Below are 22,494 nucleotides of genomic sequence, written 5' to 3'. Positions count from 1 at the left end.
CACACAAAGAGGTTGGCAAGAAAATGGAGGGTGGAGGACCGGGGGCAGCTATCCACGCCTTCCCCTAACTGGTGCAGAGCCAGGCTCTGACGCAGTGGGTCAGCAAGTACGTGTCAGGGGTTGGGAGCCCCCCTTGCAGTCAATCCCACAGAGAGGAGGAACCTCTTGGTGCTGGAGGTTCGGAGTCCAAACATCAAGGGGAAATTATTTTCTAAAATAATGTTAAAATAAAAACCAGCACACCCTGAGCCTCTGCCCATCTGGAAAAGCATCACATGAGCCGTGCAGTGCCAAGGGGCTCTGCGGCTGCAGTCAGGGAGCGCTGTCTGCTCACCCCGGGCGTCTACCCGGCTAAGCCCCCGAAGGGCAGCCAGGTCAAGCTCTCTGACGTGGGCCCTGGGGGTCTCCCAGAGCCCCGAGTCTGTTACCTGAGCTCGTCCAGAAGGGCTGAGATGGTACTGAGAGTGGGCCCGTTTTCTTTCTTTGCTTCTGCTTGTGCAATCTGGTAGAGTAACTTCTCCATGGAGAATGGCTTAGCTATATGGCGACGCTTCATTTCCTGAAAGAGGAGTCACATCCCTTTAGCGTGGATTTTCATGACTAGGCAGCTGTCAAGCTTCTTCTTGGTGGAGGGGCAGGCCGGCTGTCCGAATTTCTAAATCTTGAATTGCATTTGGATTAAAAACTCTTCAAAACTTTGCCTCCCTGTGAGAAAGGCACCACATACCAGGAGAAGTCACAGCACTTCGCCACTGCCCAGAGGCAGCTGCCACCACCTCACGATGGGTGGAGGTTCTCTGTCCATTCATTCTAAGCAATTACCTTAAGTATCTTCAGTAGTTAACCAATACTGGAGGGGTCCTGTCAGTAACGGTCTGATCAAAACTCTTTGTGATACAAACAAATCCCTAACTTTTCACTCCTAGAAGACCTTTCAACCACCTCCTAAGAATTTCAAAGACATATTCCAAAAGGAACTATCTACAGATAGACACGCACATGCAGGGCTGCTTCTGTGTGCAATCACGCACGGCGCTCACATGGATGCGGGGGCAGCCAGCGGGAGGAGGCTGGCTCTGCTTACCTTGGCGGTCTCAAAGCCCATACTTGTCCACTGGGTGGTAGCAAAGTGCACGGTTTCAGACACGCTGTACCCACAGCACACTTTGGACACAAAGGATCCCGGGAAGCAGACGACAAACTGGCCACTCTGCTGCACGGTCCTGTGCACCTTGATCCCCTCTTTGCACAGCACCTCCGGGGAGATCTGGGGAGACAGGGCCAGGCTGAGGCACACCCCCTCCCTGTGCGCCGGGACACCTGCAGTCTTCAGGTGAGGCATGCGCACCCTAAGAGGCCTGCTCTCAAGGAGACAAGATTGCTTTATGTGGAAAATAAAAAGATGTCATTCATAACACAAGAAGAAGTTCTAAATTGCACTGGCCCCAGAGTGATGACAGGTTCATGCACAGCTGAGGACATGATGACCACACAGGCCCCTCTCTCCCCACCTGGCAATGCCAGGGGCTGGAAACGGGACAAGGTTACACAACCAGGAGACTGCCAGGCTCATCTCCAGAGCCAAGTAGGCCACAGGCCCACAGGCTGCGCTTACAAAGGAGTCCCCCGTCCATGTCTTCTCTAAGATGGACAGGCTGGACCAGCAGGGTCAGCAGAGGCCAGAGAAGCTGGTCAGAACACAGCCCAAAGCAGCACCTCCCAGGAGCTCACCAGCCCCATGACTTCCTGAAAACAAGTGAAGAAGGCTTTGTGCTCATTCCTCTCATGTGCCCAGAAGGTAGGAGCAGCGGGCACAAGAAAACCCAGAGTCCACAGCAGCCCTCAACATGAACAAGCCCCAAAACAGATGCAAAGGCCGTGCAAAACCCCAGCGCCCTGTGCAATCTGATGGATGGTCAGTTTGGCTTTTGTGTCTGAGGACCTTTCCCTTTACACCCTGGGGATTTGTTTTGCTGTGTTCTCATTGCCTTTGAAAAGCAGGTTCATAGGAAACCATGTTCAAGTGCCTAGGAGGTCCTACAGTTCCTGCTGGAGGCGGCGGCTAAGTGGACGCACCATGACGTTGCTTTCCAGCATCTGCAGCCCTGGGGTGCCATTGGCTTGCAGCAGGGTGTGGACCACGTCTTCCAGCTTGTTCTCCTCCTCAGCAGGAATGCAATACCTGGGTCATTGAGAGACACAAGAGACAAGCAGAGACTTGACAAGGGCCTCCTGCATGTACTGGGCCACCCCCGTCACCCTCAGGGACCCGAGCACACGGGAGAGGCTCTGCTCCACGCCAGCAGGGACAGTGCGCTGGCCTGGCCGGGTGCCTGGTCACCACTGGCTCCTATTTCCCACGGCAGCAAGTGCCACGTCCACCTAGCACACAGCCAAACCGCAGCGCACCGCGATGCAAGGTGCTCATCTTTTCCGCAGATCTGACCCACCTGGTGAGCCAAAAAGCCTTCAAACCAGAAACAGATGTTCACAAACCCCTATAAACCAGAACCAGACACACTACAGCCTCCACAGGCCTCTTCTGAGGCTCCGGCACTGCACCCTTCTTCTGTTAACAGAGACCACCGCAGAAGCAGGACATGACAATGTCCTGACGAGGAATATGTGGCTCCCTCGGCCCTCCAGCCAGGACAGTAAACCCTGCCCTCTACAAATGCACAGAGTTGGGGAAGAGCCAGGCTCAGGCACATGCACCACCTCAAGGCCAACTCCTTGGCGGACACTGTGGCGAAGTGGGGCTCCGGGGATACCTAGCGGCCCCCAGCTCTGCTCCCCGCTGGGGAGTTCTGTGTGTCAGGACCCAGCCCACACAGGAGGATCAGGGCACACAGGACTGCGTCAGAGGGTGGCCTGGGGAAGTGGTGGCTCCCAGACCCTCCAGGGTCTAAGCGTGAGGCTGGCAGGGGTCCTCGAGTGTGAGAAAAGGTGGGAGGTACAGGTAGAAAGTGACCTATGCGGCCTCCTCACGGCAATCACAGGGAGGGGAGGGGGTTTTGCCCGTGTCCTCGGTGTCCCAAGGAGCCCACCAGGGCCACATGTCCACTCACAACATGTGATGCCCCTGGTGCCAGGCGCACAGCATGAATGACGGGCATGTGAGGGGAGGCCCCTGCAGGGCAGGGGTGCAGGGATGGCTGCCCTGCCCCTGGGCGTCTCAGGCTGTCTGAGGGGCTCCTCCCCGGGCAAGAGGAGGACATCAGTGTGGAGAGGGGCCGGACAGATCTTCAGGATGCTAAACCAGTGAAGCCACCAGCCACCACTAAAAACAAAGACGTGGGCCAGCAGCTCAGGGCAACACCGCCAGCCCCTCCCAACAGCCCCCGTCCCCCAGGTCCAGGGCCCGCCTTTGCACAGCAGGCAGCGACTGCGGCCCCTAAGTGTCTGTGACGAAAACGTTTCTCTCTGAGGCCAAATCCTGGGTTCAGTTGCTCAGTGAAGGCAACAGCCACATTTAAGAATTTTTTTTAAACGCTCATGTTATTTTCAATGCCAACATATTCTGTTACTGATTGGTAATTTACATACAGGGTTTCTAGCCTAAATCACATGTTTTAAGAAAAACTACACACCATCATGTCCTCTGATCCTACCCCTGCCTTTTCTTTCTCTCCCTCAATGAGGTTCCACGGGTAAGACTTCAAAAAGCCCACACGGGACATCATATTTTGCTATCTGTGACTCAACGTCAAGCCATAAGCAAATCCACACGGAAGAAACTCGGGCCTCAGGTCACTGGTCTGGGGGCGACCCCAGGAACAGCAGGCCATGCACAGCCACAGCCAGTGTAACTCCCCACAGGCCACACTTCTTCCGGAGGCAAAGGCACCTCTCGGGATTGTCCTGGCTGTCCCCTCCCCAGCTGTGGCCGGGCCTGGCTCAGCCCCAAGGCTCCTATCAGTCCCTGCTCCACAGGCAACAGCCTGGGCTTCCCGGGCCCATCACTGTGGACCTGCAGGACGCCGTGCTCACCGTCCACGGCGCACAGACCCACATGGGAAGGGAGGGCTCCCTCGTGTCGACGGCACCACTCACCAGAAAAGCCAAAACCAGGCGGCTGCAGCCGACGCTGGCTGCACGGAGGGAGAACATGAGTCCTAAGACTTTGTTTATTTTAATAAAGAACGCTTAATCACCCCATTAGGGCAATAAACACAGTTAGCATGGCATGGACGGCATGCCGGTAAACGATCAGACGACAAGACATCTGATTATTTCTAGTCATTTCCCATCTGCCGCCATAAACAAAGACACCCAAGAGTCCAGCCTCGATCAGGGATGGGTAGAGTGAGAGTCAGGATCACAGGTGGGGACCCAAAACACCTCGCCAGGCAACAGACTCCACGGGGTACACAACGTGCGCGTCTCCACACGGCAGGAATGAGAGTCCCAAGTCAACTCTACTCCCCGCAGAGCCACCGATAGATGAGGAAACACTGGCTCTACAGAGAGGCTGAAAACAACCAATCATGAAATGCCACGGTTCATATTCAGTTCATAGAGGGCTGATGACACAGTCACTACTACTGGTTAACTTTGTGAGGCACTTTTACTACTGTTCCTTAACCCTAAGGTGAAAATAACTCTTGGAAATCCACAAGAAAAAGTGACTAATCCATAACAAAACAAAACAAACAAAAACAGACCTAAGCAGGTAATTCAGAAAAGGGAACTTAAATGGCCACTAAGCATATGAAAAGTTTTGCACATCATCAGAGAGCGTTACAACATTCTCCAGCACCCCAACTCTCCAGCACCTTCCAACAGATGGAAGCGATCCCAGCCCAAGGCCTCGGCAGGGAACGCAGGACAGGCCTGAACACAGAGAAGCAAGTTCTCAAGCATGTGGAACCACCTGGACAAGAGGTTACCCGCAGGCCCCACTTAATGTGGTAATATGACTTTCTGCAGTCCCTCCCCTCCCACCCGCGGCCGTGTACTCACCAAATGCAGTCAGCACCAGTGTGTAAGTAGTCAATGTATGGAAGGTGATTTTGGTCTCGAGACCAGCATGAGGTAGAAAAGACCATGCCAATATTTAGCCAGGGAATAGTCACTCCTAAAACAGCAAGAGTGAAAAGCGCGTTTTTAAAGGCTAGGCAACAACGTCTCAAAGGAACAATAAGTAAAATTCTCTTTCTTCTCCTAAAACAAGAAGGAAAAGAAATGGGACTCAAAGTCAGACAAAAGACAGTGAGCAGAAGGTACCTGCTCTTTCCTGCTTCCTTTACAGAAGTGGGAGAATATGAACACTGTTTCAAAACAGTAGCAGCACGTCGGCCTCATGAGGAGGTGGCCACAGGAACCTGACCTGGTGAGGAATGCCGAGGAACCAGCAGCCCCAAGCCCCAAGGCTGAGGACCAGAGGCACCAAACCCAAAAGCCCCCATCAGGGCCAGAGGCAGAAAGCAAGAAAGCCCCTTTGCTGGCGAGGCCTCTGAGCAGGGTGAGTAGGGCACAGGGCTCCTTGGCTCAGCTCAGAAATGAGCCAGGTTCCAGGACCTGGACAGGTTCCTAACCGCCTTCCCCAAGGCCTGGGCCTTCACATTCATAGTGACCACAACCTCCATGACCCCCTGGTTTTCCCTAAAGCTTGCAAAGCATCCATCCATCTCTTGCGAGCCTACTGACCATCATGCTACTCCTTTCATTTCTAAAAATTTTTTTTCTTTTCTTTTTTTTTTTTTTTTTTTTTTTTTTTTTTTTTTTTNTCATGGAACTGACCACCTCAGTTTTCAAGGCTCAAGTTTTTAGGCATTTAACAGAATTATTTTGTGTTGCACATTTACATAGCACTGGATGCCAGGCAGTTTAAAATGCTTTGTAGACATTTAATCATCATAACTTTTTTTTTTTTTGAGACGGAGTCTCGCTTTGTCGCCCAGGCTGGAGTGCAGTGGCCGGATCTCAGCTCACTGCAAGCTCCACCTCCTGGGTTTACGCCATTCTCCTGCCTCAGCCTCCCTGTAGCTGGGACTACAGGCGCCCGCCACCTCGCCCGGCTAGTTTTTTGTATTTTTTAGTAGAGACGGGGTTTCACCGGGTTAGCCAGGATGGTCTTGATCTCCTGACCTCGTGATCCGCCCATCTTGGCCTCCCAAAGTGCTGGGATTACAAGCTTGAGCCACCGCGCCCAGCCTAAAAATCAATTTTCAATGTATGCCCTGTATGCCTGAAGACCCCATCCCTCCCTGGCAGTGCTTAGAAGGGATTTCCCAGCCCTGAGTCTCAGTGAGTAGGACTCATGGTCACAGCTGCCACAGGCAGGTGGCCACAGTCAGACTTACCAGGCACAGCACCGAGGTGACGCAGGATGGACCCTGTGTTATTGGGGAGGACGGTGAGGTTCCATCCATGCCTGCAAAGGGGAAGACGAGGGACGTTACAGACTGGCGGGGAAGGATGCAGTCACATCCCCAAGAACACGGACGAGAGAATCCCAGGTTACCTCGAAAAGGGCTCCGATTTTCCCACTGGGAATCCGCTGCCATGAGTGTTGGTGTCCACCTTGCCACAGTGCACTGCCACATGGCAGTCCTTCTCTTCCACTAGCCTCCAGTACTCTTGCTGCAGGGAACAGGAAAGAGCTGGTCAGCACCCCTAAGGTGCTGCAGCCACAGAGCACAGTTCAACCCAACAAAACTGGGACACGAATGTCTGGTGCACACACCCCTCAGAACAGACGCTCTCTTTGCAGAGTGTCTCCAGCAGGACACTAACGCAGAAAGCAATGACGGGTCACCTCCAAGCATATCCTCCAAATGCCAGAAAGCAGAGTCTCACCCATGTTATGCAGTGTTATTCCCAACAGCCAAAAGGTGAAGCCACCACAGTATCCCATCCGCAGATGGATGAACAAAATCTACTCCATACCATGACCTTGTAAAAGGACGTCAGTTCTCACGCGTGCTACAACATGGATGAACCTGGCGGACATTATGCTAAGCACAGTAACTGCCAATTACAAAAAGCTTCCAAAGTGACTTATGTTCCATCTAAACAAATATGGGGACAAAGAATGGGTCAGAACATGCTTTGACTGCAGGCAAGCAGCGGTGCCCAGGCTCCCTCGAGACAAGCTTCCCCGCGCAGTCACCTTCCACTTTGTTCTCAGTGATCACTCCAGAAGCACTAAGTCCTCTTTCCTCATCTCACAAACCTCGGTAAAGCTGGAACCACATTTAGGGAAGAAGCCTAACTTACAAGCACCCAACACCAAAGGGTCCAGTTGAGCTCAACGAAGTGCTACTAGCAACGCCGAAACCACTTTCCTCAACACTGCGTTGACTTCCACAAAGAGGGGGTCCACCTGGCGGAGTCAGACCTCCACAAATCAAGAACGAATTCCACATTAAACGACTGGATTCCCTCAACAGACTCCCTGAGTGTCCAATCCTGCCATGCATTTGCTGAAACTGAGGGCGACCAGCTTCTGGTGGGTCCGTAAAGATGTGGGAAGGGAAGGAAGGGACTCCTCCCAGCTGGTGGCCAACTCCAGGGGCTGTCCACTGGCCTTTTTTGGAAGACAGAGCACAAGAAACTAGGCAATCCAGGCCTGAAGTTTAAATTCCAGCGAATCTCTCCTTTGTGTTTAAATATTTACACAACCGCTAGAGCAAAATCCAGACTTTCAGAGGGAATTAATTCCTGAATAAGAGGCTGTAAGATGAGCTAAGCTTTCATGCACATTACGGATAGTAATAAACTTCTGCACCTCTGGGGAGGTGCCCACAGGACACGTGCTGTTTGGCAACAAAGGCCTCTTCCCAGGTCCAATGCTCAGCCCCAGAAAGCCAAGTTTCCTCCACCTGACATCTCTACCACAAACACAACGTGTGCTGTGGAAGCAGCTGCGGCAGCCACACGTGTCCTAGACCAGGGTTCAGCTGACATCGTGGCTGGTGATGGGTGAGGCAGTGGCGGCTGCAGCATAGTAATCACAGCCACAGGTCGGGTGTCAGGCCACTGCGTGACGTTCAGTGGCCGCACCCAGGGTATACAGCGTAGGCAGCTCCCGCACCTAAGTAGAGACCTAAGTCCTAAGACAGATAAAGATGGTGCTAAAGGTAAACCTCTAATTCCTCACACTAGGAAAGCAGGGTCAGGCCACAGGGCTGGACATCCTAAGCTCTGACAATTGCTTTCAGGAGGTGGGGCAGCAAGCACCACCCAGGGAGGGTGACCAGCCATCCTGGTCTGAGCAGGTTTGAAGGTCACATGTCCAAAACCTAGGCAAAACAAGATACCTGAACCCCCAGTGGTCAGCATGTATACATGGGGCAAACCGACCCTGGATTTTATTTGAAAGAGGTGGCATTAAAGGAAAAAAAAAAACAAAACGGCAGCAAAAGCCTGTCACACACCAAAAGATAAGGCTGTGGTCAACAAATACCTCCTGTTCCCCGGTCGGCAGCTGCCCTGAACCAGTAATCCGGGTTTGGTTTCTTTCCCTTTCCACGACCAAGCGCTGCTGAGAGCCCACCGACGTCAGCAGCTGGAAGTTCACACGGACTCAGCTGGGCACTGGCCGAGGGGAGGTAAATAAACAGATCCGGTCTCTGTCCTGCAGCGCCGCACACAAAAACTCCCCCTAATTGGTCTGGGCACAGAAGTGCTCACTGTCTTTCCAACCTCATACTAACTCAAAGAAGAGAGTTGGCAGAAGCACAAAAATGGCAATCTGCCAATCCCATTAAATAAAAAATAGAAGGGAAGAAAAAGCACAACTGTGGTTTCAAGGGATTCCAAACATTCTCTTGCATAACAGACACACAGAGGATGGGGTGAGAAGCAGCTGGGTGAGCAAGTAGGAGGAGATGGTGACGGGGAGCTGGGGACGTGCCTAGAACCCGCCCCCTGCACTCAGCAACTCCCCACCTTCATTATAGTGTTTTTGGCTTGTGAACAAGTTTAGATCAACCTAAGTTAAAACATTTGGCTGCCCTGGTGCACGCTCAACACAGAGGATGAACTCAGCCCCGTCTGAGTCCTTTCAGTTCACCGGGCTGCAGGGGTCAGGGCAGGACAAGGATGTCCTCCAGCTCGCCGAGTGGTTCCCACATCATGAGAGGCAACGGGAGGGGCCGCTTCTCTCACCTCGATTTCGGCTGGTGCAGGCTCCTTGCTGAAACACATGCTCATGATATTCCTCGCTGTTCGATAAAAAGTTGTTAGAGAAACAGACCTTCCCTGAAACAAAACAAAAAAAGAGTAAAGCTTCAGAAGCAAAGCTGAGCCCTACTGCAAATGAGGCCACACACCTGTCATGGGCCGCTGCCCCTTGGCGTCCCTGCGGCTGTGGGTCACCTTGTATCCTGAGTTAATGACAGGCAGAGAAGGCAGAAATTCTCTAAGAACCCACAGTGCTAAGAGGAGCGGGAAGACTCCACCAAGGATCACCCTCATGAGGGCCAAATTGTTCTGCCAGGAACAGAGGCTGCCACCCAGAGGCCCCGAGCGGATGCAGAGCGGAAACATGGAAGGCCCCTCCAAGGCCCTGCTGAAAAAGCCGCTTGCGCTGGAGGCAGAATCCCTCAGCTGACAAAGGCTGCTGCAGGCCAGTGAGGAAGCTATCAGCAGCTGTGACCTGATGGAACTCATGACCAGGGATCCCACAGGAGAGAAGCTAGAGAGACAGAAACTGGGGTGACATCTACACCCTGAGAGTCCGTGCCATATGAACACCTGCCAGGGCAGCAGCCTTCATTGAAGTTACAACCTGGTCGCCTTCTTTCCACAGAACCACCTGCTGTCCCCTCCGCACCTCTTCTTCGATGCCCCTGTTCCCAATAACATCCAGAATGATTTGCTTGTTTTGATAAAATAGCTGAGCGTGTCAGTTTGGGAATCCGGAGTCAGCACCTTCTTTTACCCACCACACCAAATGTGGTGCGTTTTTCAGAGGGAAGCCGTCTTAAGACCCTTGCTATGGTTTCTTTCTTGACCGGAAAAATTTATTACTTGAGTCCAGAAGTATCTCCTGAGCACCTACTGTGTACTAGGCCAAATCCTAGGGGCTGGAGACAAAGCAGTGCCTGAAAAACACACAACACTTCTGGGCCTCATGGAGCTTCCATTCAGTCTGGGGAACACACAGGCCTCAACCACACAAATATGGGATGGGAGGTGTCGCCAGGTGTCATGTGGAGTGAGGGAGGGTGGTCAGGGAAGGCTTCCCCGCAGAGCACTGGACACTGCAGCGTTCCTGTAGAAGTGACAGGGCCAGAACAGGGAGCAGCAGGTGCTTTGTGCCGTCAGGTCCACAGTCGCAGTCGGTACGGAGACACTGGCTTGTGCCTTTCTCTCCCACAGCAAAGGAACTAGATGGGGTTCTAACTACAGGAACATACTTCCATGCAAATTCTAAGCCACTCCCAATGGTTTGCTTCTTGTAACATAAAAAAGGTAACTACAAGGAGGGACTGAATTTTGCACCAAGGCAGAATGCAATGAGCGAAGGTGTGGATGACACCAGCACACAAAAGTCAGCAGCCAGGACACCAGTGCCACAGAGAGTTGCGCAAGCAGGGTCCCCACCCCGTGGGCACACGGCTGCCTGGGGGCGTCACCATGGCCACCACGCAGAGCTCCAGTACATTTCCGTGATGAAATCTAGAAATATCCTTGACAGGGTGAGTTTTTAAAAATCCAAACCTCTTTTTCGGATCAAACATACGCTCACAGAATTGGCCTTCCTCAGTAAAAAGTAAAAACATTGACAGTTTCTCATTTCACCAGTTGGCTATTCAAAGTCACAGGAGTGAGTGACTTTACCTGACAAAGGCTTCTCAGTAAAACATTCAGGAAACACCAAATAAAATTCCCTAGAGCTTAAAGTCTCTGGGTCACACTTTCTCTTAAGAACATTTATGAAGTCAAATACAAGGCAGTTGTGTCTTGGCAGGCTGCATCCTGCAACCCCCACACCGCATGGCCACCAGGCAGCCTTAGGCAATGGGAGAGGACACTCAGGTAAAAGGGACCCAAACCCTCTCAGGGTCTCAGGTCAGAAAAACTGAGTATCTCTTTCCAGAGAAGTGTGCAAGTATATGAGATGCAGCCTGAGGTGGGCCTGCAGGGCCTGGACTTAAAGTGAAGCAGCAACGCCAGAGGTCAAGTCAACTCTTCCTCTGTATTTTTAAGATGTGTGATGGAATCAGAAGCCCGCATTGCCTCAACTACAAGGCCAGGCCAGAGCCTGCAGTCAGGAAGTCATGGGCACCTGAGGGTATGGCAGAGCTTAGCGATAACCAACAGCCAGTTCCCAGTGCAGCAGAAACCCACTAGCCACACGCCCCCACCAGGCTCACGAGGGCTGGAGCAGAGAACACTTCCCTCCCAGTGAATCCAGAACTGGAACCGCAGAGGACACGCATGTGCCAGGCAATTCAGCAGAGACTGCAACTTAGCTGGGCTCGGCCAGCTGGGCCCCAGGTGCTCCGCTACCCACTGGCAGGCTGGAGAAAGGAGGAAGCCCCAAGCCTTGCTTCAGAGCCAGGCCAGCTGGGAGGGCTGCCAAGAGGAGAGCCACGGACTCTGCCTCCCTTGCTTCTTGGAGGGGTGAGTCTCCTCAGGATGACTGTGCTGCAGTGAGACCTGGCGGAGATGGGGAAACGCTGTGCGTTTCAGTTTGCTGGTTTATTCCCAACTCTTCCCTCCACAGCGTGTGAATGGTGAGATTCATTTTGATGGCTTTATCAGGGATAGCCCTCCACAGAGAGGACCTGGCAACGCTGGGCTGGCAGTGAGGTGAGCAGATGGAAATGAGGAGGCAGAGAAAACAAGCGAGCAGCGTCCACTGAGGGTCCAGCCAGTGAAAAGTTCAGCTGGGTTTGGGCAGCTGTCAAGTACCAGGATGAGACAGAACTGGGGATGCAGGGGAAACAAAGCACGCAGCCCAGGTACTTATCCCTGGCATATCCTGCACGCAACACGCACACGCAAGCCAGTTAATGAAAAGGAAACCTGAGGCCCTGGGCGGGCAGGAATAGACTCGTGGTGTCTTCGTGGAGTGGACTTCCCCTCCCTCACCGGGTCTCTTGCTGCCCCACCTTGCATCAATGTTCCATCAATGCACCCAGAAGGCCCTCACTAGGTTCCTTGATATTGGACTTCCCAGGCTCTACAACCATGAGCCAATGCATTTCTGTTCATTACAAATTCCCCAGTCTGTAGTAGTTCAGCAGCACAAGTGGACTAAGTCAACACCCTCACCCAGCACGGTGGCCCGCCCCTCCTTCATCACACCAGGGAGTCAGAGAACGCGCCGTCCAGTGCACAGCATGCCCCACTTCCTCTCTCATTCCTCCCGCACTCCTGCAGCTGGGGTTGGCTGCTCTACGGAGGCCCCTACCTTATAGATGCACTTGTGGAAGTCATTGAGGACGCCTTTGTCCTCCTCCTCCTCCTTGACCACTTCTTTTTCCTGAGCGAAGAGTCGCCGCCGGCCGGTCTTCAGCTGGGCCTGGCCCACCTCCTTGAGCTTGCTGCGGAAGCCGTTCCTGGGGGCCACGCCATGGATGAGCCCATTCTTGGGCTCGAAGCGGGGCAGAGGGTGGAACTTGTGGTGGTCATTCTCTGTGTGGCCTTCCAGCGGTCCCTTGCGCTTCTCCAAGATCTCCTTTTCCATCAGCACTTCCTTCTCCAGCCGCCGGTGCTCCTCGGGGGACAGGGAGTCGTAGGAGAGCAGGTACTGGCAGTAGGCCTCCTGCAGCTTGGCCAGCCGGTCCTGGGCAGTTCTGGGGATGCGCAGCATGTCTGCTAGTTTGTTCCATTTTTTGAGGTCAGTCACTTGCTGCATTCCGCCCATCTCATTAATCAGCCGGAAAAAGCAGGCCAGGTCGAGCTCGCAGCCCCCTGGGACGGCGAAGGGGATAAAACGGGACAGTCAGTGAAAGGGACACGAACAAGACGTTCCTCATTCAACCTGTAATTCTTGAACTCCTACTATGAGCCAGGACTCTGACAGGCTCTGGGGAGAGAGCGGCGAACAGCAGGCTTCCAGTCTACAGAGACGGGGGCGTTACACAATGATGGGTCACGGCCATATGCTACGGCCACGTGGAAAAAGGGACTACCATTTTAGGTGGGGAGCATCTGAGGAGGCAGCATTTAAGCTGGGGCTTGGCTGAAGAGGAAGCGAGCTAGCCAAACAGACATACAGGGAGGAACATCCCAGTGTGCCATGTACTGGCGCATGCCTTCTCACATGGAGGCAGGTGTCATGAGAAGACCAGCTCCCCAGTGAGGAGCGGGCAGGGGTCCTGGCTGCACCCACAGCCCAGTGTCACCTGGAATAGCTTTCACACATACTTGCTACCAACTCCCAAATCCCACCCACCCACTCACTCCACCCATCCACCCACTCACACAAAGTTAGTTTATTTTCAATCCCGCCGGATTTCCAGAGCAAAGAGCAACACCCACGTGAGGACACAGGGAAGTACATCTGTGCCTTAGCCTCATCCCTCGCCCATCCAGACAGTGGGCTGCTTCTCAGTGTGTAAGCTGGTGCTCAGTGCCCTTCCTGATCAGGTCACAGACCAGCGCAAATGCGCATCAAACCTGGACAGGTTTTAATGCACGCCCGGTGGCTTTTCTAGATGGGAATGGAAAAAGCAACCTTCATCGGGCCAAATAAAGAAAGGGGGGTGGGAGGGATTTTCCAAAATAATCATCAACAAAATGCTAAACAAAGTATAAATTAATAACGTTTTAAATCTTTAGAGTGTGGGGATATGTTGTTTTTAAGTAATATTGTTTTTAAGTAATAAAAGGCAAAGTGTGCATGGATCCAGTCCAGGCAGGGTCCCTGCACACACCAAGCCTGGCCGGACCCACCAGGTGAAGCGTCTGAACCACCTCGGCAGACAGAGCACACACAAGAGAGCGAGTTCCCGGCACATCAGCAAGACCAGGGATGGGGACACAGAGCCTGAATTCCACTCACACTAAGTGGCAGGACAGTGGGCTGATGTGGTTGTGGAGAACAGGGGGGTGGGGGTAACATCAATGAGGAAACTGTCCCCAGCCTTGACAGGAGGGACCTAAGACCAGAGACTCCACAACTCACTCCAGGTCCCACAGACTCCCAGAGTCCCAGGTGGGACTCAAGGTGGGTCTCCGGCTGACAATCGGGAGTTCTTCCCTCCAGGGCAGGTAGGCCCGGTCTCAACTTACAGAGGTAGGTACCAAAACCAGTCCCCAACCAGAACAAGTCCTCCACCGTACGCGTGACTCAGAACACAGGTCAGAGAAGGGAGGAAATCCACACTTTCATATTTCACTCTAAGTAGATTATAATGCAAGAGCACCTGAAAATCACACAGCACTTGCAAGAATTCTTCATGGAATCCTCACCCACTGTGATCACTCCCATTCAGGGCCTTGAGGCTGCTACATGGCCAAGCCCCTTCCCCACCCAACTCCCACCAGCGGCACAGCGGCTCCCTGGGGCCTACGGTGGAAGTGAATCTGCACAGAGGCAGAAGGCACATCCGCTGGGGTGGATTTCAGGCTATTACTTCAAAGTTATTAAGTTTCTACCACTGTCAGATGGCTGAGCTCAGACCCCCAGCCCTGAGGTCTTGCTGGGTCATAAGCAAGTCAGTACCCCTCGGCCAGAACGTCAGATGCCTTAGACTTCTGGGAGATGGCAACAAGCACAGCACAGGGAGGCACAGTATGGCTTCTGTCCCAGGGTAAGGGAGTCAAGGGTAAAGAAAAACCTACTCTAAACAAAAGGGGCTGTTGCTACGATGTCAAGTGTGCTCTCGAAGCTCCATCATCCACTTAGCAGAGTAGGGAAACTCAGAATGTTTCCCTCCTGTCTGCAGGTCTCCAAAGGCAGGAGGACTCAGTGCGGTTCCATCACTGACTCAGTCACTGTGTCCCAAGCAGTCACGGGACGTGGTCAGCAGGCGTGGGTGCACGCGTGTGCAAAGTCTGCTCCCTGCACTGCTGCCTGTCACGTGCCATTCCCAACAGCAGAGCACAAACCAACAACTCCTGCAAGTTAAGGTGACTGTTACTCAGGCATCAGCCCTAGCAGGCACCTGCTGAGGGGAACCACCGAACCTCCATCCTGCCTGGAAGCCTATCTTGCTGCCAAATCCCTGACACTTAAATGATGGCTACATGTCTCCATGCCTTTGAAAATTCAGGATCTCCAAAATGGAGGTGTGGCCTGTTTCCTCCCATGGGTCTAGACTAATGGGGGTTGCAACCTTACCTGGATGCACCTCACTGCACAGAACCCACTTAGCCTTAACAGGGCAAGTTCATTCTCGCCCTGTGTCCCCAGTGCCAGGACTCAAGAGAGGATGACAGGGAAGGAGAGCTACAGGGGAACCCAAGAGGAGTCTCTGCCTGCAGCCCACCCCGAGGAGCAAGGGTCTGCATGACAGCCCAAATATGCATTCGCTAAGGATCCACTGTGACAAGTTTGCAACAGCCCCAGCCAGAGCTGCACCTGGTCTCAGAAAAAATGTCAACAGATCCCCTGACCTGTGGCCTTGACAACATCGCCAGAGAAACTGAAGCTCAAGGAAAAACAAAGAAGAAGAAGAGACAAGGCTGAGCAGGATAAAAAATGTCCTGCAGGACCCTAGAGGGCTATGGGCTGCATGGTGCACCCTCCAAATTCATATGTTGAAGCCCTGACCCCCAGTACCTCAGGACATGAAAGAATTTGGAGACAGGGTCTTCAAAGGGGTAATTATGTTAGAATGAGGTCAGTAGGATGGGCCCTCATCCAAAGACACAGACACACACAGAGGTAGGACCCTGTGAGGACACAGGGAGAAAACAGCCATCCACAAGCCAAGGAGGAAGGCCCTGGGAGAAACCAACCCTGCCGGCCCCTAGACCTTGGGCTTCCAGCCTCCAGAACTGTGAGGAATGTCTGTTGTAAGTTCAACAGTCAGTGGCGCTTTGCAGTGGCAGTCTAGCAGAATCCAGAGGGGCAGCGTTCCCCACTGACCCCTTGGCCCCTGCTCTGACTCCAGCAGTTGTGGGTAGAAGTTGACAGCCCAGGGGAAGCAAGGGGCCCACCCCAGATCCAAGCTCAATACCATTCTTGTCCTGCCACCAACACCCAGGACCTGGGAAGAAGGGCTGCAGGGGGAATGAGCTGAGAAGCCCACTACTCCCGAGACAGGGGAGCCGAACTGGAGCTTCTGCAAGGGAAGAGAACGTGAAGACTGTGAGGGAACTGCAGGGATCTGGGGCAGGCAGGGACACTCCCCCCACCCCCCAGCCCAGACCTACCTATGAGTGGGAGCTCGTCCATGGTGATGCCCTGAGATTTGAGGTGCTTCTTGATGCAGGCCAGCCGCTGCACGTTGGGGCCCCAGCGCCGGCCCAGCTTGTGGATGTGCTGAATCTGCGTGACAAACCGCATCTCATCGTTGAGCTTGCACTCGGGCCGCCAGTCTGGAGGGGGGATCACCCTGCACATCCCGAACTTCTCCACCTGAGCGCGGACCGACTCGATGTAGATGAGCGGGTCGTGGAACTCCTTGGCGGAGGGCCTAAGGACGGGGATCTCGTCCATGGCCGCCCACCCGGCCTTGCCGCCGCCCTTCTCGGCCTTGCCCGAGTCCTGCGGCTTGTGCACGGACTCCGGTTGCGAGGTAGAACGATTTTCACAGGAGGCGCCATCCGCCTTGCCATGTGCTTGTCTGCCTGGCGTGCTCTTCCCGGCCGTGGCCCGCTTCGGCCGATTCCTCTCCAGACTGCGCTCCGGCACTTCCTTCTTCACGTGTCCGTTCAGCAGACCTTTCTCGGCCGGGGCCTTCTTACCAGGGCCTTCCGCGGGGCCAGCCGCCCCTTTCATCTTCTTGGGGGGCGACTGTGGCTTCTCCGCCTGGTGTGCCTCCTCCAGTCTCCTCTTGGAGTTCCGCAGCCCCTCCCGCAGCTGCAGGCCCTCCCGCAGCTGCCGCCCCCCAACCTCCTTAGTGCATGACTTTGGGTTCAACCTGCCACTGACCTTGAGGCCATTGACGGCGGGCCCGGTGGACTTGGACGCCCCCCCGAGGGATAGCACCTGTTTGCGGGTTTTTGCATTGCTACTTTCAGTTTTCCCTGAGATTGTGTGGTTGACAGCGGAACTGGGCTTGTGGTGATTGGGTTTGGTGTCCTTGACCAGTTCTCTCTTGGCTTTGGTGTATGTGACAGCCCCCTTCGTCACCGTGGCAGTGTACTTCACAGTTTTGGATGGTGAAGGTCTGACCTCGCGCATCTTTTTGGCACTGGTTGCACCTGCACCCAGAGATGACATTCGAGTGACTCCGTTTACCTTAGAAACCTGTGGAGCAGCAGAAGCAGAGGCGGAAAAAAACGCAGAATTAGTACCTGCCACGAAAACGACGGGCCCACCCGTGAGAAAGGGCCCTGGGTGCTGGGGATGAACAGAACCAGCAGCCTGTTTGTGATAAGAAGAGATGTGGAAATGCCAGCAAAGAGAAGCAAAATACACATCCAAGAATTAAGCAGCGATGTCCACTTTCGGAATCCACTATACACCTATCCTTCTTCACAAAAGTATGCAGCCTGCCCCAGGCACTTCCTAGCCGCGTTTCCTGTGTGTATTTTCACGTTCCCATGGCTCTTCCAGGAAATCTGGTGTTTCACAATGAAGACCTCCCCACGTGCCAGACAATCACCTGTCCTGAGCTTCTAAGAGTTGATGACAGCAAGATCCTGCTTCCTTGGGGGAAGTGGAGACAGACACACACACACATCCCTGTTCCAAGAAAAGTCATGTCTGCTATTTCTGTGCTCCACATAGCAGCACGACCTGCCCACAGGATTTAGAAATCTATGTGGCTAAAAAAAGAAGGAAAACAAAAATACTATGGAAGGAAAAGAACAGCAGTGCCCATGTGGTTTGGCTCCGGGTGGCAGGCCGGGCCCGGAGGTGTGGCTGCAAACTGTCAGCAGCTGCCGTCTGCTTTCCTTGTGGAGACAAGCCCCGGACAGGGCCAGGCTGGATGGAAGAGGGATGCCCCGACCTCATCGGCGAGCAACACATGCCAACCCTCATCTGCACACGTCCTTCCTATATTTTCCCACCCTTTACAAACTTTCCCACATATTTTCCCACCCTGGACAAACTTTCCATTGGGTTCTATGGGACCTGGGCAAACAGAGGCAGTCTTACAGCTTGGATGCCACGGTAATCCTGGGACACACAAATGTCACAGAAAATGGGGAGCGACAATGGCAGACACCATAAATGCACAGGCTTCATCAAACAAGAATGATGAAGGGACCCCAATGGGCTGCTCCCGGACATGCTGGTTTTGAGGGGATGTCTTCTCCGTGTCACGATGTAGCCACTGACCCACCACTTAACAACTTGGGCATTACTTTCCACCTATGATATGAGTTTAAAGTCAGGGACTTCAGGGTTTTATAACCACCACCATCTCCAAAGGAAGAAGCCTAAAAATCACACAATTACTGAGAAACACGGAACAGAAACACGAGCCCCCTCTTCTCCCCAACAGCCCCTGAGAGGAAGATGCCAGGGTCGGGGGAGCCTGCACCTCCTGGTCAGGAGAGCTGGCCTCACGCAGTGATGGCCAAGAGGGCACTGAAACACCAGTGCCACCACAAGGCTGTGCAGGCTGCCCTCACATGGGGACGAAGGTCCCCAGATGGCAGGTAATGAGTCTTAGTGACCTTTGTACTAAACCTAGGCCTGGCCCAGGAATAAGCAGTTACCTTAAGTGGGGGTGGGGTGTGGTGTGGGATGAAACTTCCCAAAGGCATCCAAACCAGTGGCTCTCAGCATCCCCTACAGGGCTGATGTAAACAGATCACTGGGCCCTACCCGCACAGTGTCCAAGTCAGAGGGTCTGGGATGGGGCTGAGAATGTGCGTTTCTAACCAGGTCCCAGGTGATGCTGTGCGCTGACCTGGGGACCGCGCTTGGAAGCACTGAATGAGGTATCAGTGAAGTTTATAAAAATCGAAAAGGAAAGAAGCCACTAAGACCTGTATTTCTCTATATGCCACCAGTTAAATACAGTCCAATCAAAGCCACAAATTCTTGGTAGGACATCATCTCTTAGAAGCCAGCCCCAGGGAGACCTCATTCTTGGAGCCAGGATCTCAGGCCCCATGAAGAGGCAGAAGGGAAGGCCCAGCAATCACACTCAGGCTCCTAAACCAGGAGTCACCCTATTAAAAAAAAGTGGGACTGCCAGACAGGGTCTGGAATAAATAATGGGAAACCCTTTTGGAGAGGAAAAAAGCACCTGGCAATGATAAATTTAAAACAGACCTATAAAACCAGGGGTAAGAACAGACAGAAATATTCCCTGGTAAGTGCCATTAATCTGCAAGAGGAGGTATAGTGAGGAATGCAAATCTCCTAGTTTTAATTGTTCTTTCAAATGCTTCCACTAAAACCAAAACAAGACAAAACATTTAGAAAAACAAAAGCAAACAGTAAACTCCAGCTGGGGCTGATCTTTATTTCCAGCAACAAAGCCGGGGGCGGGGGTAGGGTCAGGAACCTCAGTGAAGGGCTCTATCTTGGGTTCAGACAGTGGAAGACAACACCTCTACAGTTGGCTCAGTCTCCTGTTAACCTGTAGGGGTGCAGTCTGTTTCACCCCCATTCCCAGCACAAGAGTCTCCTTAAGGAGACTGACTACACGATGCAGCTGTGATCATCTCTTCCTACAGATGGGGAATCGCCAGTCAAAATGGCAAACTCCAGACGGTGCCAGACATAACCAACTCCTGTGAGGTTCAGGCGTCAGCCACCACTACTTGCTGAGGTTTAGTTCAGTGTTTTCCAAACCTGGCACCCCTAAAACCCTTGGGGGAGCTTCAAAATAATGTAAAGCCCTTCCCTCTAGATTCTGTACTAATTGGTGTTTAAAAGCCCCAGATGGCTGTATTGCCGCAAATCCATGCACCCTGCCCTTCCCTAACACCCCTGTGCAAATGCCAGAGCGCTATGTCTCTCATATTCTATCTGAAATAAGAGTGTAAGGCCTTTGGTTCCATCCATTCTGGCTTCTCGGGGGCACCTGAGTTCATGGCTAGCAATGCTACAGGGAAGTAAATTTTCTACACAGCTGAATTCTATATATCACTATCTTCAATGGCAAAAGGAACACCTTATTTACATCTTTCTGAAAAACTAAATACTGAATTATTGGCAAGGTGTACATTCAAATAACTTGCTTTATAAGAAAATGAGTTGCACTATTTTCCTTCTTACTATTATAACAGTTATCTTCAGCAGTATCCACCCAGATATCACACACGCACGCCCATGTAACAAGCTCAAAGACTAGACGGATCTCACCCACAACACAGAACAGCGAAGTTCAAACAAATAAATTACAAAGACTGAAAAGGGCAAGTGGACTGGTTGTCTTCCCCCTCGACACCCGGAGGGTCCGTGTTCTAGGCCCACCACGAGAGGCCACAGAGGAGCTGACAAGCTAACACGCGAAGCAGTCTGCCCCCTCAAGCTGCTCCATGTGTCCTAAAAGGGAGAAATAAAACAGAACCAACAACTCGGCCAGCACCACCATTGTGGGGAAACCCGGGACCCACCAATCTAACAAAAAGATACCCCTTTTCTTGGCCTGGACTTGTCTCTAAGGAGCCAACGCTTAATCAGTACAAAAGAAAACAAAAGAATGGAGGAAGGCATTGTCTTACCTTGCTACCTAAGGTCTCCCCCCACCCACCTCTATCTGTATCAATTAAAACCCCAGTTATGCAGCCAGTGCACTACAAGGAAGGTCACTGCTGCACGTCCTGAGGGATTCCACGTAAGAGCACACACAAGAAGTCATCTGAGCTCGCTGAGGAATTAGCGCCGTGGTGGGCTACAGCAGGGCCCTCCACTGAATGACAATACATTTCAGCTGAGCGGCGCTTGAAGCTGCTCCTTCTCTCAGCTCTGTTGTGGATTTCTGGATTCTCGGCCCATTGCCCCCTACCCCCAACCCAGCTCTGCAGAAAGTGAGGTGTCTGCAGCGTGTGCTCCTTGACCCACAGCCATCCGTTGCTCGTGTCTTTGATCCCAGGCACACGGCCATGAGGTATTAGAGCAACCCCTCCTAGTCATAAAAGAATGGTTTCAATTTAACAGGCAAGGTTGAGAGCATTTTCAAGTTACATTCAGCCAGATGAGTACTTGCAACAATATCTCATTCTTCTTGCAGAAGGGATATAAGGTGAGAGATATGAAAGCCTGGGACATCAAACGTTCCTACCTTTGTTTTTAATTATGGAAATTCCATCTTAAAAACTGTACCCGGTCCACACTCTGTGTGCTTGCTTTAAGAATATAAAATCCCTCCCCTCCACCCTTATTGGTTTTTCTCCACCTCACCATCGACACACACAATATTTAAATCAACTCAATATGATGACAGATGAAAAGGAGAAACATGCAGTTCCAAGGCAGAGCAGAAGATGAGAAATGACTCTGATGTTTTTGGTTAACTAAGCAAAAATGTTGTAGTCGCTCAAGATTACGATGCTGTCCTCAGTTCAACCTCAGATTCACTGGCACGCTCTTCTTTCCCACGAGAGGGAGCCGTTGAGCCGAGGCCTCTGCCAGCCTTTCAGAACGGAGCCAGAGCCCAGAGAGAGAAACAGTTGGTGGCTGGGTATAGTCCATTTGCACTTTCAAACTTGAATCAAAAACAAAGAGCCTGAACAGAAGCGAAATGCACTGGACAGACAGTGAGTTATGGAAGGGGAGGAGCAGCCTGCTCAAACACTGACCGCAGCAGCACGTGGGCAGGAGCCTTCTATCCAAGGCCAAGGGGAACATGCTCTAAAGAGATGCCTGGGTTCTACCAGGAAATCTAGATGTACCTATAACCTCTCCTCCCATTGAAGGCAATGTAACTGAGTCACAAATACCACACCACCAGCAAGTGCAGTTCAAATGACAAAATGATGTCATGAGAAGAAAACCTTAAACATTTTTTAAAACTAATACGATTTTCTAGGTTTCCTTCTCGACAGTCGTATTTTCCAGAACTTTAAAAGAATATTCTCAATTCCTTGGCCCTCTCTGAATCTTACCAAGGCAGGACTTTTCTGCAATGCCTGTCCATTTTCATATGAAAACCTCTTCAGTGACGGTGGCCTAGCTCAGTGTAAGGTCCTGCAAAACCCGCGGGATGAGCCAGTTGATCATTTTCTTCTCACACTCAGCCTCAGCATAAGAAATGAGAATCACATGTGGCCACATCTGGTGCAATATCCTGGCTTACAAACCACACAGATTTCTACACAAGTACAAAACCTGCTCATGACTCTCTTGGAAAACTAATACTTCAAAACCCTTGCTAGGAGTAAAGCTCGTTTGTTGCACCATCCCCTAAACTTGTTACTTTCTGTCACCGCATGTAAGCAGATGTACTACTGCAGGAAAGCAACAGAAAAACACCATTTGCTCCTTGGTGAGACCCTTTACCAGACAACCAA

General features: G+C 52.4%; 1 protein-coding gene across 2 annotated transcripts in view; it reads right to left on the bottom strand.

The window, feature by feature from the left end:
* Nucleotides 1-22,494, bottom strand: part of JARID2 (jumonji and AT-rich interaction domain containing 2) — a 277,495-nt gene that overhangs the window by 9,528 nt on the left and 245,473 nt on the right. For both annotated transcript variants that reach the window (XM_025383086.1, XM_025383087.1), the window contains exons 7-15: nucleotides 16,285-17,323; nucleotides 12,371-12,873; nucleotides 9,115-9,207; nucleotides 6,467-6,585; nucleotides 6,306-6,376; nucleotides 4,963-5,077; nucleotides 2,077-2,182; nucleotides 1,085-1,267; nucleotides 429-559 (exon numbers count right to left, since the gene is read on the bottom strand). In XM_025383086.1, the coding sequence (XP_025238871.1) occupies nucleotides 429-559; nucleotides 1,085-1,267; nucleotides 2,077-2,182; nucleotides 4,963-5,077; nucleotides 6,306-6,376; nucleotides 6,467-6,585; nucleotides 9,115-9,207; nucleotides 12,371-12,873; nucleotides 16,285-17,323 (2,360 nt within the window). The remainder of the gene's footprint in view (nucleotides 1-428; nucleotides 560-1,084; nucleotides 1,268-2,076; nucleotides 2,183-4,962; nucleotides 5,078-6,305; nucleotides 6,377-6,466; nucleotides 6,586-9,114; nucleotides 9,208-12,370; nucleotides 12,874-16,284; nucleotides 17,324-22,494) is intronic.

Source organism: Theropithecus gelada, chromosome 4, assembly GCF_003255815.1.
Source record: "Theropithecus gelada isolate Dixy chromosome 4, Tgel_1.0, whole genome shotgun sequence".
Classification (NCBI taxonomy): domain Eukaryota; kingdom Metazoa; phylum Chordata; class Mammalia; order Primates; family Cercopithecidae; genus Theropithecus; species Theropithecus gelada.
Note: the sequence above shows the minus strand (reverse complement) of the source record. Positions and strands in the feature narration are given on the sequence as shown.